This window comes from Semicossyphus pulcher, unplaced genomic scaffold, assembly GCF_022749685.1.
Source record: "Semicossyphus pulcher isolate SPU_LCO1_2020_fin unplaced genomic scaffold, fSemPul1.0.p SCAF_21, whole genome shotgun sequence".
Classification (NCBI taxonomy): Eukaryota; Metazoa; Chordata; class Actinopteri; order Labriformes; family Labridae; genus Semicossyphus; species Semicossyphus pulcher.
Window position 1 is genome coordinate 16805993 of NW_027211695.1, and position 18370 is coordinate 16824362.

The window sequence follows — 18370 nt, forward strand, 5'->3', positions numbered from 1 at the left end:
ATGCGACGTTAAAAATGCTGTTAATATATAGAGTGTGATGAGACTTGTTCAAATAGTCGGTGAAAAAACGTTCGCCTTTGAACCAGTTTTGAATGTCTTTTTATCGGGGGCACAGTCGTCATGTAAACGTCTTTTCAGCCGAGAGGTGCTCGATGGGTACATTTAAAAGGAAATGGTGGTGCGTCGATCGACCTGTTGTTTACGCAAAGGGGAAAATCTTTGACACACACAGCAACCCAGAGGAAACTCAGACCCTGATGAACAGTTTCTCACCACTTGTGTTCGTGCTGGTGCTCCAGTTGACCAGTCACAGTTAGTGCTAAATATCCTGTGCAGAGCTGTATAATTCACTGATCAAATTTACGTGAATTAACCCTGATGATGTCAGAGTGATGTCATCAAGGTGATCTATAGTTACGCTTTGGACTACAAATCTCTAACAGTAAGCACTTTAAACTACTGGCTTGTAGTATGACTTTGTATTTCAGTGTGTTTACAGAGAAAACATTTCATAATATTCAATAAAGCTTTATTTACAACAATTTCCAGTCAGTACAACCTTTTAACCTCCACTCCTCTTCATAGATTTGAGCCCTGACTTGACTCCGAACCTCCCAGTGGAAAGCTTGTTGTATGGAGCCCCCTGCTGATCAAAGCTTGCGATGTCAGTGTAAGAATAGAAATCCTACCATAAAGAGATACAGCAGTCAGCCCCTTAATGAAACAAAACGGACAGATAAGAAAAGTTGAGCAATCAATGCTTTTATTGTTCAAACAGATTAATAACAAATAATTGCTTAAAATACTTAAAGTAAGTCAGTTCAAACAAGTTAAGTCCACATTCAAACAACGCTTTATCTATATGTACGTTTATTATGTAAAATACCAGTACAAAGATTGAATGATCCCACTGATAATAATCAATAATTTAAAAGTGATTTGAAAATGAATTTTCACAATGATTGTTACCCTCCACCCGTTTCAAAGTCCCCGCTCATCTTGCTTTGATTCTGTTGATTCTGTCCCCTGTGGACAAAGCCGTACCTCTCATCTCTCTTCATTTACGTAGCATATCAAGTCACCATGTGTAGTGGTCAGTTGTCTTTCTTAGTGTCACACCCACAAACCCTTATCGCTGACTATTACCCAGCACCAAACAGCAGACCAACAATAAAGTGACTTGTGAATATAGTGTTGCATTTAGCAGCTAAAGAGTCAGATAATTATCATCTGGAGATGGGGGAGACAAAAACAGTTTATAGGAGAGAGATCATCCAAGCGTTGACCTCCAGGTCCCTGTTCTGTCTCGGTCCAAGTCTTTCTTTTTAGCTTGCTTTTCCTCATTTCTCTTCTTCGGTTTCACGGTCTTGGGGATGGGCAGTTTTCCTTCCCCTGTGGTTGTGATTTTTAGATGTTTAGATGCTCGACCGTGTGAGCATGTGCAGAGAATTGTTGCTGCGCAGTGTGTGATTGACAGCAGCCTGAGAGACTGCTCGGCTCCGATTGGTTGTTGTGTTTCAGGATCGTTGGATTCTTACAAATTCCATTAGGAGCAGTAGGAGGAGCCAGAGGAACATGATATTTTTAACAGATTATCTCTCTCATGTACTGCTGCATATTTACCTACTACAGCTTTAAGCTAGTCTTTCCTTTGTCAATCACAGCATTGGCCGCCCTGACCGCTGCCTCCCGTGGTGTTTCTGCTCCCTCAGCTGCCTCTCGTCCAATAAGCCCACCTATAACTCCTCCTGTTGCAGTTAAGCCTGCTGCAGCCACACCAACCACCACCCCGGCAGCTGCCAAACCTGCTACTTCTACTCCTCCTGCCGCTGCTGCGGTCGCACCTCCTACTGCTGGCATCCTTTTCATGACTTTTATTAAGCATGTAGAGTTTTGCAGAGCTGTGATAACCAGTCCAACCATGGCTGCCACACCAAAGAGAGCCCCTATCAACGCTCCTGTTGCTGTCCCTGCCAGTTGGATCATAAACCTCTCAGATACAATGCTTTTAGCTGCTGTTCTGATCTCTTCCATTGGCATGTCACCGCGAGACCATCTAATGTTCTCTTCCTCTTTCTGTATTTCTTTCTCCACTGCTTGAAACATCTCATTGATGTAGAAGTCACCATTGTTTTCCTTCACCATCATGTCTATTGTGTTGAGCAGCTCCTCCACCTGTAGCTGGTTGCTCTTGTAGTTATTCTGCACTTTGTTCTTCCAGTATTTATTATCGATGACGTGGCACCGGCCGCCGCACTTCTGCACCAGATCACTCAGATCCTCATTCTGCCCGACAAACTCCTCGATTTTCATCCCTTTAGGGAGCTGCTCACCATGAGTGAAGACAATGACAGCATATTTAAGTGCATCTTCAGAGAAATATTGGCATATTTTACCGATCACAGCCTTCTCGTGCTCGGTGAATTTCTCCACTTTCAGCACAATGAGGAAAGCATGGGGCCCAGGAGCGCACTCTGTGATACAGCTCAATATCTCAGGCTTCATCTCCTCCTCAGACCTCCCTGCATCGAAGAAACCAGGAGTGTCGATCACAGTGATGCTTCTTCCATTGACAGATTTGGTTTCTGCTTGACATTGCCTTGTTCCAGAGTTGGGAGTATGGTTCGTGGTGAACAGTTTCTCTCCGAATATGGTGTTAGCCAGGTTGCTCTTTCCAGATCCTGTTTTTCCCAGCAGCACGATCCTCTTTGTGGCAGACACGCATGCTTTGGAAAACAACAAGTACACAGTGTTAGGTTTGACTCAGATAAAGATGCACTTTTAAATAATTTGGTTTTAAAAAAGGAGACAATAAAAGCCAATATTTCAATGGAAGTTATATAACACATTTGTCTATAACACACTGAATTACATCTATAACATACATCTTACAACACTGTCACTGCAGTTGTTCCACTAGTGAAAGCTTCTTTTTTATGCTGGATTAGATTTTATATTTTGCAGTATTATTACCGAATATAAGGCATTGTTTTATTTTTATTTTAAATTCATACAATTCAAAAGTTTCCCTCATGCTAAGTTTAGTTACCAGCATACAAATATCAAATAACGGTTGCCACAGGACTGAGTTCCAATTCTTTGCTGTCATTAGATATCTATACCCACCTTGGTGTGGTTGCTGAACTTGGTTTGTGAATTCTTTGTGTTGGAAAGCTTCCTGGACGGACTTGAAGACCTGCAGAGACAGGGAAGTGTAGGGTTTCATACAGTATTAGAATAATTTTATACCAGTTAAAGTAATAATCTTGAAGATTTCCATTTAAATAAATGTCACTTTCGCCAAATGAGGTTACACAATGGTGATTGAGCCGATGGCCCACTGATGAAAGCCTTTGCATTTGCAGTATTATGGACTGTTGTGAGTCAACAGTAATCTACTATGGCTGAACAAACAAAGAAAAGATCGATGACTACAGATACAACTTCAAAAATATTCCGAAGAAAAAGAAACAAACTCGACGCTCAGATGAAGACAAACAGTCTAAAAAGGAAAGCGACCGTCAGCGAGGAAAATCAAGAGTTACAACTGGCGCCAACCGTGGACGTCACACATGCAGCACTGTCTGGATATCTTGGAGGTGTGGTCTCGCAATTACCGTTTATCGGCGTAAGTGGGAACAGTAAACTGCTCACAAGCAAGATTACAAGGTTGTTAGAAATTTTCTGCTGAGAGAAGGCAGCTTGATTGTTTTATGAGGGCAATATGATGGATCTCCATTGCTTACGTTAGGGAAAGCAACAGCTACAGCATACGTAGCTACTTATGCCTTTGTCAGCACCACAGCAACCCATGCAGATTGGTGGTGGTGCAAGTTGGTGATGTTTGGACAATCATATCCAATCTGATCATTTGCAAATACGGTGCAGACAGTCTGATTTTAGAAACTGATCTGACAAGCCTGCTGTGTGAACAAAGCCTAAACTAATCACATTCAGTAGTGGGAGTAGTGGGACCTCTAAAGGTTTTGTTCTGCCTCTGTCCAGGAGTTCAGGTCTTTGAAGCCTGCACTATTGTTTGCACTAAAACACAGATTCTACTGTACTAGCAAAAAACTAAACTTGAACTCTCTAGACTAGTCAGTGTTAAAAGTACAATGCATCTGGATTACCTCAGAAGCCGTTTCGTCACTGGGGTGGATGACGACTCGGACAGAGAGCGGCGTTCTGCTGGCTCGCTCTTGTTCAAATGCATGAACTTCCTCCAGTAGAACCCTGGCTACCACGGCGTCAGGAAAACGCAGAGCAATCCCAGCCCCGAGTACAGGGAGAGCAACAGAACCAAATCCTCTACTGTCACAGGAAGTTAGGACTTGGTTGATGCACATTCTCAGAACCTGGAAAAAGTAGGATTTCAATTAGCAGAGATCCGGAAAACACCAAGAGTTGAGACTTAACTGAAAGATATTTTACCTGAACTGCAGTTCCATCCTGCTCGTTGTCCCAGGGAGCCAGGTTGACAAAGAACACTGCATTAGATGGAAGTCCATGCAAGCCCTCCACCAGGACTGAGTCACCATGCAGCGTTTCCTCTCCTGCTTCCTTTCTAAAGCTCGCTGTCAGCTGAGGTCCAACCATTTTCAACAAAGTGTTTCCAACACGGGTGGAGAGAGGATCATGGCCAACCATTGGCGATACCAGTGCATCAACCTGGGAGGCGAGGAGGAAATGTGGTGGATGTCAAGCACATTTTGTCTACGTTTCTCATTCACATATATTGTGTCTTTGGGTGTTTTGTGACTATAAATCAGCTGACACCAACAGAAAATTCTCACCTGCTGGGTCTCCATGGTTCCCTGAATGATCTCTACATGGACACCATCTCCAGGAGCTCTAGCCTTGTCTTGGACAGCAGCATCCACTGGTAGCCCAATATCAGTTGGTGCACTTGTTCCAGTAGTCACCTCTTGGAGAAGCCGATCGCATGCTTCCTGCATCGCCCTCACCACCTCCTCCCTGTTATCAATCAGGATGATTCTACTTAAACTACGCCCTCCCTGACGGCCAAACTCTTTAACAGCAGTTACAATAACCTCAGAGCATACAGTGACAGGAACCCCAAATACCCCAGAGCTGATACAAGGCATGGCTATGGACTTGAATGCCATCATTTCTGCTAAATTCAAAGCAGAATGGACAGCTTTTCCCAGTAAGATCCTCTCTCTTCCCCCTGCTTTTCCACCAACAGGCCCAACAGCATGCAGCAGTTTCTTGCAGTTTAAGTTCCCCCCTGTGGTCACAACTACTTCACCTGTTGGTATTTTCCCCATAAACTTTACTAAGTCATTGCTCTCACTCTGTACTTCAGGACCGCCTGCTTTGCTCAGTGCGGCAGCAACCCCTCCACAGTGGTCCAAATCTTCGTTGGCAGCGTTCACCAGGGCGTCAGCATCTTGTTTGGTGATGTCACCCTGACAGACCAGCACTTGAAGCCCTCCATGAAGGCGGTAGCTAGCAACTGTTGTGTTCACTTCACTCAAGCTCAAGTTCATCATGAGTTCATCTGTTCTAGGGGAACTCCGGAAATAGCTTACTGAGCCGTTATCATCAGTAGTGACTCTATCCTGATCAAGGGAGTCCAAAAATGGAACCAGACAGTTCCTGACCTCGGTCACTTTGCTGAAGGGACCTCCCAGCACAACCGAAGACCCAGAGGGAGATGTTAGAAGACGGACGGTAACCCCTAAACAGTCTAACTTATGCTGCTGCAGTAGTTCTGGTAACTCTTTGGCTAACTCTTGGAAAGGCAGATGGCAATGGACTATGCTTTGCACACAAGATTGGTCCAAAATAAACTGTTCGACAACTTCACTCAGCTCTTCAACTTCTTTGGTGTGGCCCACTAAGCACACCTTGTTGTCTGAGCCAAGCACAACCTGAGCCCTACACTGCCATTGGTTCATTGCCATTGTCTTGCACACAAGCTTTTTCCAAAGCTCAGTTGGCACAGCAGAGCATTGAGGAATGTCATTCTTGACTTCCTTGAATTTTTCCTGAAGTGTTTTTTCTGTGTCATCCAGTTTATCAGCAGAAAGGGAAAATAAGCATAACTCTGAGTCTCTCAACTCTATTTCCACTTTGTCACCAACCCTTAAAAAGTTACCTAGCGCCCCTGGTTCTCCGTAAGCTTTTCTCAGGAAGGCCAAAAGGTGAGGGCTCAAGTCATAAACTGTCCTCTCTAAGATTAATTCCTCCATTTTTGAGATCAAATCTCCAGCCTTGAGAATCTCCTCCACAGAACCTTCCAGAACGATCTGACCTACCTCTCCCTGTGTGACCATTACCTCTGGAAAATCTCGACCCAAACTGTGCACAATCTCTTTCCAGAGGAGGCGGAGTCTGGACTTGCCTAGTCGACGAAAGCTGGTTTGCTTCTCACTAGCACTCGACCTGTCTTCTAGATTCATCAACATGGCATTCACCTTGGATCGTTTCCCAACAACAACAGCTGTCCCAACCTCGCTGTACACCTTAACGTCATTTGTGGTCTGAGGGGAGCTGCAGGACTGAAGCGAAGCTTTAACTTTGTGAGGGTTCACCTCATGGTGGCACAGGTAGCCATCAAAGACTTTGTCTACATCTGCTTTCCAATTTCTTACATCATCTCCAGCACCAGGTTGAGCTGAACTCGTGACTACAGCCCTCCCCTCCTCTGGGTAAAGCTGGGCAGAGCAGGAAACAGACGTGAGTTCTTTCTCTAGTTCTCTCCACGCTTGGGGGCATTCCTTCAGGTAACGTAGGAGGTGAGTGTCAAGTTGTAATTCATAATTTTTACCACTTGATGGAGGAGTTGAGGCATGATTTATCTGCAGGCTCTGTATTGAGAAGAGATATACAAATAATTACAACAGTTTGCTGGTTTCTGTTTTTATCCCAAAATGCTAAGAAACAGTTGGGTTGTTAAAACACAGCATATTTTTACAGTGTTGACAATTAAGTACTTAGCCTCATTAGTATTATATCACAACTTAACATGCAACAACTTAACATGCGACGGATATGTTTGCTAACCTGTACAGGAGCACTTAAATCCTGGCTTGGAGCTGAAGTGGTAGTGGTTAAGGTGTGAGGTTCAAGGCTGCCTCGGACAGTGAACACCATACAACCATCTGCATGCTCCACAGCATGCTGAGGCCTCTGCAGGACTGCCTGCTGATCTAAGACAGAAAAACTTGCAGTTGTTACTGTGAGTTTTAAAAAAAGGAATAATTTTGACATTTATTAGATGAGATGTTCTTTTTCCCATTGTCATTCACTAACCCTGATCCTTTGCCAGTTGTTCAGAAAAAAAAATCTAACTTTATTGCCAGTGGGTTAAAATAGACAACCCTCCCTTTTTCATAGTTTGCACCACAGCTCGACCAATAAGGGATTTTAGATGTTGAAAAACTGACCAATTACCGATATGGTGACTGATATAGTGATTTTTTGAGCTGAAATGAAAACAGAACTTTTCTTTATGGATTGTGCACCAAATTTGAAACAATATTACTTTGCAAAGATATTCAAGGTACAAAGGTGTACCCAATAAATGTATCATAGCCAACTAAATCATGGAGTCTGTGCGCCCTCTGCTGGACAAACCACATGATGACATTTCTAAAAGATCCCAAGCAATGTTTTCTGTATAAAATTTACTGTCAAAAGTTTTAATATTGGTGGATATCTGAAAACATAAACACCGATTCTAATATATATGTGATAGCCCCATATCGGCTGATAATATCGGCCATCTGATATATCAGTCAGGATCTAGTGTGCACCATAATACACTACTACCACATTAGTCCTAATGTATTATTTTATTGTAAAGTTATGAAAAGTTAAAAAGTAAATTTACTGAAATACTATACAAAAATAAATATAAATAAAATATAAATATAATATAAATATAAAGTAGAATTTTGAAATACATCATAAAGTATTTCAATTGTATTCTTTTCATTTTAAGAGGAAAATGTTCTTTTACATTCCAGCTGACAGCTTGAGTTACAGATTAACATTTAACATACTAAACATGTGATCAATTTGTAAATGATACTCTACTTTACATCCAATGCAATAAAGTAGTTAACTAGCTGTAAAACTAAATGCAGCTTGTGTCTAAAGCATTAGTAAAAATATTCCAATACATAAATCTCTGAAAGCATAATTCAACAAACAATTATGTATTTAAGAACATCTCGCTGTTCCACTTTTGCCCTAAACTTATTTAAAATCTTGAATGTGACAGTTTAACTTGTAACTGAGTATTTAGGATACTGCTACTTCGACTGAAGCGAAGATACCACTTCCACAATTGAAACAGCTGATTTTACTAAGGCTACAGTTGGTTAAGATTCAGTCAGCTGGTGTAGTGAATTAAAACTAGTATGTTAGTATTCTTTTGCACTGAGCTATTGCTTTATTTATTTGATAGGCCTACATACTGGGTACACTTCTCACTCCAATAGCGCTCTACTGTATACATTCCTCTGACAGCAGTGACTTGAGTTTCATTTCCCCCGGAAAGTGAAACTTAAGCTATTCGCTTTATTTTTTCCTGCTGATTCCGGGATTCATCTTGATAATATATTTCGCGCAGCCTAATAATAGGCTATACTATATAGTGTTTGTTTTCAAGGCAAACGAAATTAAAATAAAAGGCCTATTAGTTATTATTTCTTTAGCATAGGGTGGTTATGTAACGACATGCAAGAGTGTTGACATTGTGATATCATTTATATCATTAGTTTGTGGTTACGTTATTTTAAATTACGGTGTCTTATGGCCTACCTTTTTGATATTTGAAAGCAACGCTGTAGACTGTATCAGTCTCCTTTCTCAGTGGTCCACAGTCCCCTCCGCCTGATCTGCGGCGAATACGGAAATACGTTTCTATTTTCTTCTTCTGTTTCCCGAGCAGGTTGTGACACTCAAAGAAAACTGGATATCGGTAAATATCATCCATAGTTTGGCTCGTGTAAGGAGAGGAATATCGTCAACGGTGTCCGATTCGAGAAGCAGTGTGTTCAGTGCGTCTGAGCTTTATTTATACAGCCTATCTCCGGGCTGAGCCTGTGTGAGGAGCTGCGCCCTCTAGTGGCTGGTAAAACAGCAAAATCAGCATGGTGAATGTTTAACAGGGAGGGGCCAAGCAGTAAATAATTTTACTAGTAGTAAGGTTCATTAAGATGACCCCTACCTTTCTCTCCTTTTTCCATCTACACCTGTTCCCTGTTTTGATCAGTCTGTCTCACTCGTTATATAAAGGACTCTTTCCATTGTTTTGTATTTGGCATTCCCTTCCTACCTACCCCAACCTGTTTCTTGTTACCTGCCAGCCTATCTACCCATACCTGCCTGTGAGTCATCTTTTCACAAGAGCTTGAACCAATCTACCTGTAACCACCTGTCACCTTTTTATTATTCTTAATTATCTGACAATTTATGCAATCTTTCTTATGTAAATATGCGTCAATATTCAGGTGCATGTCATATTTATGTAAAAAAACTTCAAGCTACACCTCTAGTATAAAAAAAGAGTGGTACACATAAAGCAAATTATTATTATTTAATGATTTCATACACAACAACTTGCAAGTATCTCCACACACTAGAAATTGGCACATTGCTGAGCAAGCTGAGGGACAGAAGATACACTTCAGACTGTTTAGACTGGTCTGCTTTGAAGTGCTCTGCAGAGAAACTAATGAAAAACAGAATCAATGACCTGTTGGAAATGTTTATTTATTCATTTACTTCTAATTTTACATAATCCAAAATTATCCAAAACAGACTTTACTGGTTATGACCTTTAAATTGGTATGCTTTCATGTGGTTGGTAGCACGAGTATAATGAGTGAAAATAAACAAGGACTCAGATCTCCCTTGAAACAATCCTAGGACCCCTTGATACACCTCAACAAACAACTTCCTGAAATCAAATATCACCATTTCCAAGAAGCCATTTAATGCGATTAGTGTTACAAATGACAATTTTAATTTAAATCAAACAAGAAAACCATTTAACAAATAACAGCAAAATCATCCGTTACCATCGTTGGTCATAGAACTACAAAGTTACAAATTTCAACTTATTAACAACATATTCTTTACACAGCGTTACCCTTTGACGTTAAATGAAATGCAATAAGGAAATTATTCATATCAGTTTTTTGTTGGCTCTTAAAGTGCTTACTTGAAGTTAAATTTTTTCAAAGCCAGCATTGCATTTGAAAGTTATAGAAAAAATTGGCACAAAACTTTGCAATAAAAAACAAAGTTGAAAATATTTAAGTGTCCTAGCAAGAAGGCGGGGGATTCAATTTTTACCTCTTGTATAGTCTCATCCTCTCGTATATATATATGTATATAGCTATATAGCTTAGAATAATGTATGCTAGCAATTGATTAAATGCTAACATTAGCTGTTGTCTGACCATAGCTAATGACTTCAAATTTGTATTTTCAATTGCTAATCAATCTTGGATAGTCAAAATTCGGGAGGAAAAACAAACTTATTTGCTACCGCCTGGCGAGGGAAAATGTTAGCATTTAACCACTTCCTAGCTTTTATTACCGTTAGCCAGGAAGTAGCTGGATGCTAACATAGCTGTTTATATATATTATGATACTATTAGGCATTCATTTTTAGCTAATGGTAATGCTAGCTAGTAAGTGGATGAATGCTAACAATAACAGTTGTCTGACAGGCTAATGACTTATAAATAAATAGTTTTAACAACAATATGGCGTGATGTCCTTCCAGATCTTCTTTGTTTGTTGTGTTTTTAGTTGCTGGTTAATCTTGAAGCGATGAAGTGTGAAGAATAAGTCAGATTCCTTATGTTTAAATACGACTTACAACCTGGAACACAGCAGTATGGCATAACAGCATTTGAGCTTCCCACCCTCAGCATGGCGCTAGAGGGAAATGGCCGCCGTGTGAATATGTTTCATGGCAGCACATTCAATAACTCCACAATGAAAGTCATCACCATATCTTAATCAGTTCCGCATAATAAGCTACGCTTTTCTGAGACCCATCATCCATGAACCCGATGCAAGGATAGAGAGGTTCAGTGAAGGTGGTCTCTACTTTGTGGAGCAAAGTCATGGACGTGCCAGAGATGCTGTAAAAGGACAAAATACCTTCTGTACAATCCAGGTACACTCCAATCACAGAGGATCTGGAGCCTGAAACATACGTGCTTACATTGTTGTGTCTGAAGGAGCAACCATTGCTGGGGCACTCTAAACTCCACGACCTGCCATCCTGTCCAAACACTGACTTATACGATGACGTTCCGCTGATGTCTTTGTATGAAACCGCCACACACCAAGTGGAACCACTCAAACTAACCTCCCAGTAACATCGCTCTGTCACACCCTCTTTACACCACATCTGCTCGGTACTTGTGATCCTATTTGTTGTATATGAGTTATAGCCACTGTAATTATTATAAGTAGGTGTCTGCTGTGTTTTACACGTCACCCGCCGGTAATCTTGTGAAAGGGTCACATTTTTGGAGACTGAGTTCTCATCCAGTGTCAGAGGACAGCAGTCTGACAGAAGAGAAAAGCACAACAAACATTAAAATGAACCTTTTAAAACTACATTCTTTATGTTTAAACCATTTTTTATTGAACTGCATAGAAATATAAAAAACTTTACTCACACTGTAAAATCTCTTCTCTGGTCTTTGGCTCAGGTTGCAGCAAAACATTAACAGAAGACACTAAAAACAAAAGACAAAAGGAAACATTACTGCTGGGCTTTAATAAAGCTATTTAGTTTTTTTAATATATCTTTAAGGTACCTTTGGCTGAGATAGTGGGCCACGTGTCCTTCAGGAGACCCTCCATGTCATCCTTCAGCTTGGACATGCTGTCAGTCACAGTTCTGAATGTACGCTTCGAACGGACAACAAGACCATCTGGCAAGTCTGGAGATTCACAGGAGGCAGACAGGGACTGGAAAGTCTGCAGTGAGTTCAATAAGACACAGACCAGAGTAAAATAATGGAAACTTTCAATCCAGTCTGAAATAGCCTGTAGTTCTATTTCGTACAGGCGTCGCCCTTTAAGGCTATCCCTAGTGGGTTTATCCCTTGCACGACTGCGCAGCACTAAGAAAACTTAGTCCACGCCCACCTGCATGATGGGCCTAACTCATGGTCTCATCATGACTAAATATATGGGACTACCTCCCACTATGGCTTCTTCCGGGACGATCAGGATTTGCTCAGAATGTCAGAGCGGCTACATAATGAGCTTTGACCTGCATACCCGCTGTGAGACTTGTCTCGGCCCGTAGTACGCCAGCCTAGCGCTCACACCTCAAGGCTCCGGAGGAAAAGCAGCGTCGAGTGGATGCCTTCACTGCTGCTACTGAGGATGTGTTCCCGGTAGTGGAGTCATATCCCCTGAATAAAGCCATCGCCTCTTTTGATGGCCTCGCTTCTCATCAATTATCCCCTACCAGTCTGGTGCAGCGGCTGAGTCTGGGGAATTGAAAGCGCCAGTGTCAACATATGTCTTCAGGGCAGAGTCCTGCACTGGGTCAGCAGCATGTGAGAACAAGCAGCCTAAGCAGCCGCCAGGATTTGTTTTATTGTGAAAGTTTCAGCGACACATCCGGCAAAATAATGGGACATTACGGCAGCGATGTAGGCTAGCGCCACAAACGTTGTCAGTGGCTCTGCTGCTTGCAAAAAGTGCAAGAAAGTGTTAGCTTTTGATAGCCGAAAGCTAGGTACATCGTCGCTAAGGAAACACATCCACAGCTGCAGGAGCACAGGTGCTGCGCTAATTGACACTATTCCAAGTAAAGAACTTTCGACCCGCCAAAACGGGAGGACAAGGAGGACATAACCCAGTTAACGGTGAAATCTGTATGTTAAAATGTTTCCGAACATGGCACTGACCGTGCGGATAGTGCTCCCCATCCTGGCATCGAGCGCAGCAAGTGAAAGAGACTTTTCCTCGGCTGGATTTCTGATTCAGGAACGACGAACCCAGCTTAAACCAGGGACTGTGGAGGATGTTCTTTTTTTTATGTGTTTAAACCAGCTGGCTCAGATCGAGGGTGATAACTCTGGATGGATTCTTTCCTCCTCCTCATGACTCAGAGGAGGAAGCTCCTTTGTCCAGTGCGTGCGCTATCCTGCTTTGTTGCGCACATGGCTACACTCCGTAGTTCCCAGCGTTTGTGCACAACAGATAGCTATCTCAGGGGCTGCCCCCTGTCTGCAACGCCTGTCACACGGGCTGTGTGAGGCTATTTCAAAGACTTATCTTTTATACTTTATACTGTATCATTTCATCCTGCTAAATGTTGCTGCTATTACCCATATATGTCACTTTAGAATGTCACTTATGTCACCTTTGTGTACCAGTTGTATATCTCTTATTTTATTGTAAACTATTCCTATTTCTATTTGTACTTGCCTTCTTGCTACTTGCTTCCTTCTTGTCTTTGTGCTGTTGCAACGACCGAATTTCCTCTCTGGGGATCAATAGAGTACTACCTTATCTTAGCTTATCGTTCTACTGCACCACCAACTACACTACCAGTCAAAAGTTTGGACACATTTTCTCATACAAGTGAATGGGAAAGTGTGTCCAAACTTTTGACTGGTAGTGTACGTCAAATGATGGGGCTGATGGCCGGAGCAATGACGGATTAAATTGCTTCGCCTAGCTGCGCACTAGAGAGCTGAAGCAGCAACTGCGGGCTTCTTTCATACACTGTACCTACCTTAAGAGATAGTTATAAGGTTGAATATTGGCTAGCACCTGGATGAAATGGATGTTGTCGTCAATGTGAGAATTCTGTTCCAGTTCTGCGCCTATCTTCCTCATCTTGGCGATCTCCTCCTCCAGCTGCAGCTGCAGCCCTTCAGCCTGAGCGACCGCCGTCTTCTCCTGCGCTTTGATCAGCTTCTCCACCAAAGAGCAGCTTTCCTTTATGGACGAGATCAACTCACCACAGATCTTACTGTTGGCCTCCACTGCAGTCTGGCTACAGCTCTGTTCAAAAACAAAGATTTTCTTGGTAAAATGTGAGTTCTGTGGCAAAGTTTTGAGAGGGTTATCCGGCATTATCCAGCACCTAAGGAAATCGTTGACACACTGATAGACAGATTTAGAAATTATTTCATGTTTCTATAATTATGTGGGTTTCTACGTCAAACTGCTTTCTGTCTGTTTTTACACAAACTGAACCACAAGATGCATTCGAAGAGCCGTAACTACCGTCACTAGAAACAAATTATTCTTATTGAGAAACCTGCTCGAGCCACCTCTTGAGCTCACCAGATTAAAATCAAACCCCTGGATGAGAGTGCTTCTTCTTAAATAGTCAAAAATACAAATCAAATACTGAATGTCCTCACCTTGAAATCCTTCAGAGCTTCGAGCAGCACCGTCAGATCCTTTTCTCTCTCCTTTTCTCTCTGCTGGACGTTCTTTTGACTCACAGTCAGCTCTTTCTGTAAGAAATTGTTAGTGCGACCTCATTGAGAACAGATTTATTAGAAGAACAATTCAGTTTTATATAACTTTACTCACTTCTGAACTACAGGGCCCAGTTGTTTAATCTGTAACAGAGTGATCTGGACCTGGACTGGATTTTCAAAGTCAACCTGATCCAGATACAGACTTTTCAGGATTACCACATCCAGATTAACAGTGCTCTAAATGTGACTACATACTTGGCGTGGGACTTGTGCTGACTTGTGCAATACCATTACCGATAGGCTGGTGCCAGATATTGATATTTCAATTTACAAACATACAGTGCTCTAAACAGATTTCCCTTTGATTTTGAATCACTGCGTCACTACTCATGACTCCTCACGGCGGCGCTTTTGACACGAATGAAGGTGAACAGAAATCGATTGGCCGAAGAAGTTAATCAGACATCATGATGGATCGTTATACGATTGTCTTGCAATATATCAGTTATCGCAGAATCGCCGTATCGTGATGTTGTTGTCATGGGCCGAGTATCGCGTATCATGTCATACGATATCGTGAGTTACCCTCCGATTCTCACGCCTACATACTACATGCTACAAGGGGTGCCAAAATTCACACAAAATGAAAGTTCCTCACTGATTTGAACTAAATATTTTATGTTTATATATGGATAGTATTTGCTGGATTCTTTTCTAGCGACAAAATCATTTTTTTCTGCTACTATGTTACCGTAGTAACATGGTAATTTAAATGCAAAATATATTTTTTAAAAAAGTCTAAAGTACTTATTATGTTGAAAAATATCCAGCCTGAATCCAGACTTTTGCTGGGATTTTAAAACTGGAGGTTTTATCCAGACAAAAGCTGAAACTGGATTTCCTGATCCAATCCGATTTCAGAATCTTTCTTCGGTTAGCAATCTGTTAGCCGTAGTCCCTTCAAATCACTTTTAAACAACTGGGCCCTGAGTACAACAGAGTCAATGTGTTGCTGCTGTGTGTTGTCTACCTGCTGCTCATCCCTCTCTGTTGCAGCCGACACTGTAGAATGGCTCTTATGCTCATCTATAACACACAGATAGCAGATACACTTCCTGTCTGTCTTGCAGTAGACCTCCATCAGCTTGTTGTGCTTCGCACACATCTTGTCTTGCAGTGGGATTGTAGCCGACACCAGCTGGTGCTTCTTCAAGGCAGGAACGCTGTAGTGAGGCTCCAGGTGAGCTGGACAGTAAGATACCACGCAGGTCAGGCACGACATGGTGGCTCTGTTTGGATTGGTCCCACAGCAGAAGTCACAGGCGACGTCTGCCGGGCCGGCGCAGGCCTCAGCAGCCGAGGCTTCAGCAGCGGCTTCAGCAGCAGCAGAGGGGGAAGCCTGCTGGGCGCCTGTTCTCTTTAACATCTCCACAACCTGAGGATGAAAAAACGCAAGGTGGTGAGAATGTATGTTGTATTAAAAAGCTTAACCCAGGCAGCTTAAGCAGAGAGGATAAAGTCAAACACAGGAAAAAGTGTTGAATGTAATATTTTGTTCATTAAACATTTACCATTACTCTAACCGTTTAAAAGGAGCAAACATAGAATGTCTACTAAATTCTATGGCTTATGGCCACATGGTGTCACAATTCCAATAAAGCCATATCACACAAGAGGGAGTGCAGTGCTGAATCTGAGCACAGTGATGATAATCGATGTCGTTCTGATATTCAGTGCAACAGCACAACCTGGAGTGTGTTATGGCTTTCATACAACAGTTCTACAAGCAGCAAACTGTTGTTTAAAGTATGAGCAGTACACACATTTTCCTGCAGTCATGCTGCTTAGTGCACTGCTACTTTATCTGATGTACATTTATTTGTATATTTTCATTTATCGTTCTACCAATGAAATAAGTTGTCTGTAGATGGATGTGCAGATGGATGTGCTTAATTTTGTGTATTCAGAACACTCAGCTGAGGCGGAACGATACACAGTTAAAAGTCCGCGTAAAATGCCTCTTGTCCAATCAAATTACTTGTCAAAGAGTAAAGAGGGCTAGTTTTAGGTATTAATAATGAATTGAAAGATGTCATGGTTTAACTCTTAAAAAAAACAGCACTTTCTGTCCAGTTTACCAGGCCTTTACCTCAGCCAGCATGTTATTCCTCCTCAGAGCAGGCCTGGGACTGAAGTTCTCCCGGCACTGAGGGCAGCTGTATTTTCCCTCCTCCTCTTTCTGGTCCCAGCATCCCTCAATACAGCTTTTGCAGTAACTATGTCCACAGGGAATCGTGACTGGGTCCTTTAGCAGGTCCAGACATATCGAACAGCAGAACTGATTCGGGTCCAACTCCGCGCCGCGCTCCTGCTCGCACTCAGCCATTTTGACATTTGGGCACTGATAAGTTTCGTTTTCTCTGAGGAGGTTAGTAGAGGGATTTTCTCACTAGGCGGGGCTTTATTGCGGGAGAAACAGCACTCCTCTGGCGGCGCTTTCAAGTTAATGTTAAATTGTTGGAAATTTCGCCTCTCCTCTGTACGCTACATTATTTGGTTCAACTCAGCAGTATGAGGCTATGGAGGACCGAAACTGCCAAAATCAAAAATAAATAAATGACTCAATAAATAAATAAATGCACCAAAAATAATATTAAAATTAAAGGCAATAATTAATTTATAAAATGAGACATAAATTAATATTTTTTAAATTTGCGTCAGTATTTATTTACCTTTTATATTAATTGTATTTTTTATTTACTTTCCCCATTTTATTTATACATTTTTAAATTTCTGTATTTATTTATTAAGCAAGTATTTATTTCTGTATTGTTTTCCCTTCGCATTTCCGCTCCTGTTTATTTCCCCAAAGTATTAGTATTATGCTATTTTTACTGTTGGTCCACGTCGCAGCAGGCTACACGCTAGCATGTTGGCGCTACAACTTAGCATGCCTGAACGAGCAGCCCTGTCAGCATGGTAGCTTTATGGTCCATATTTTTAGTTTGCGTCATTGTACTACAGTTGCACTTACTATTGTGTCAAACGTTGTATTTATTTTTCCCAGTCCCCTCACCTCGCTCTGCAGGTAGCGGTCACAGGCATGGCTAGCAAACGTTCAACCCTCATTGTCAAAGCTCTGCAGCCTCAGCACCTGCACATGCGCATTCTTGTATATTCTCAAGAAATATACATATGAAACACAGAAATAAATACTTTAGGGAAATAAAAACAGAAATGTAAAAATTAATAAATAAAATGGGGAAAGTAAATAAAACAATCAATATAAAGGTAAATAAATATAGACGCAAATTAAAAAAGAAATATCATTTTATGTCTCATTTTATAAATTAATTTAAGCTTGCATTTATGAATTTATTGAATTATTTATTTTTGACTTTGGCAGTTGCTGTGAGTCATCCTTTCACAAGAACTTACGTACCAATCTGCTTGTAACCACCTGTGCTTGGGTCCTACCTTTCTACCTGCCTGCACTACCAAATGTGACAGAATTTACTTGCCGCTACACTTAGAAAATAGTCCGGTATATGTGGATTGAGCCTTATTCGTGAAGTTGAAACAGGTGGGAATGCCAGGATTTGATGGGCAGTGTACTGTGAAAGTCAGAAGGCATCTGGTTGAGAGGTGAAACTGGCAGAAGACCTCGGGAAATAGAAATGAGGCTACTGAGCAGGACAGGGAAAGAGAGTTCACCTAAAATCTATGTATTTATTCCCAACACTAACAACAATAAAGGTTGAGTTAATAATTTCCCATCAAGTGTGAATTATAAGGCTTATTTATCGAACCTTTTTTATTATTTTTTATTATCTGACAATTAATGCAATCTTTCACATGTAAATATATATGTCAATATATATCTGTGCATGTCATCTCCTTGATGTGTACAA

General features: G+C 41.5%; 2 protein-coding genes across 3 annotated transcripts; both read right to left on the minus strand.

Moving 5' to 3' along the window:
• Positions 1-754: 754 nt before the first annotated feature.
• On the minus strand, positions 755-9061 carry LOC138601221 (protein mono-ADP-ribosyltransferase PARP14-like). Of its 2 annotated transcripts, none has more exons than XM_069672800.1 (7): positions 8794-9061; positions 7030-7175; positions 4794-6833; positions 4432-4668; positions 4131-4355; positions 3127-3196; positions 755-2726 (listed from the first exon to the last, which is right to left on the minus strand). In XM_069672800.1, exons 1-7 carry the CDS (start codon positions 8966-8968, stop codon positions 1627-1629), a joined length of 3993 nt encoding a protein of 1330 aa, XP_069528901.1. In that variant the 5' UTR covers positions 8969-9061; the 3' UTR covers positions 755-1626. The 2 variants fall into 2 exon arrangements, with proteins under 2 accessions (XP_069528901.1, XP_069528902.1); XM_069672801.1 differs by having other exon boundaries at positions 7030-7170; positions 8794-8831.
• Positions 9062-9728: 667 nt separating this feature from the next.
• Positions 9729-16845, minus strand: LOC138600760 (tripartite motif-containing protein 16-like). Its single transcript, XM_069672255.1, has 7 exons — positions 16609-16845; positions 15490-15894; positions 14397-14492; positions 13798-14031; positions 11820-11982; positions 11679-11738; positions 9729-11565 (listed from the first exon to the last, which is right to left on the minus strand). Exons 1-7 carry the CDS (start codon positions 16843-16845, stop codon positions 10994-10996), a joined length of 1767 nt encoding a protein of 588 aa, XP_069528356.1. The 3' UTR covers positions 9729-10993.
• Between the last annotated feature and the right edge of the window lie 1525 nt (positions 16846-18370).

Excerpts from the sequence above, each read along its gene's own strand:
- LOC138600760 (XM_069672255.1), bottom strand. The coding sequence starts at position 16,845 with ATGGCTGAGTGCGAGCAGGAGCGCGGCGCGGAGTTGGACCCGAATCAG. Across the intron at positions 11,983-13,797 it reads ACAACATCCATTTCATCCAG|ACTTTCCAGTCCCTGTCTGC; the intron begins GTGCTAGCCAAT and ends AACTCACTGCAG. Across the intron at positions 11,739-11,819 it reads GCCCACTATCTCAGCCAAAG|TGTCTTCTGTTAATGTTTTG; the intron begins GTACCTTAAAGA and ends TTTTGTTTTTAG.
- LOC138601221 (XM_069672800.1), bottom strand. The coding sequence starts at position 8,968 with ATGGATGATATTTACCGATATCCAGTTTTCTTTGAGTGTCACAACCTG. Across the intron at positions 4,669-4,793 it reads GAACCATGGAGACCCAGCAG|GTTGATGCACTGGTATCGCC; the intron begins GTGAGAATTTTC and ends CTCGCCTCCCAG. Across the intron at positions 4,356-4,431 it reads AGGATGGAACTGCAGTTCAG|GTTCTGAGAATGTGCATCAA; the intron begins GTAAAATATCTT and ends TACTTTTTCCAG.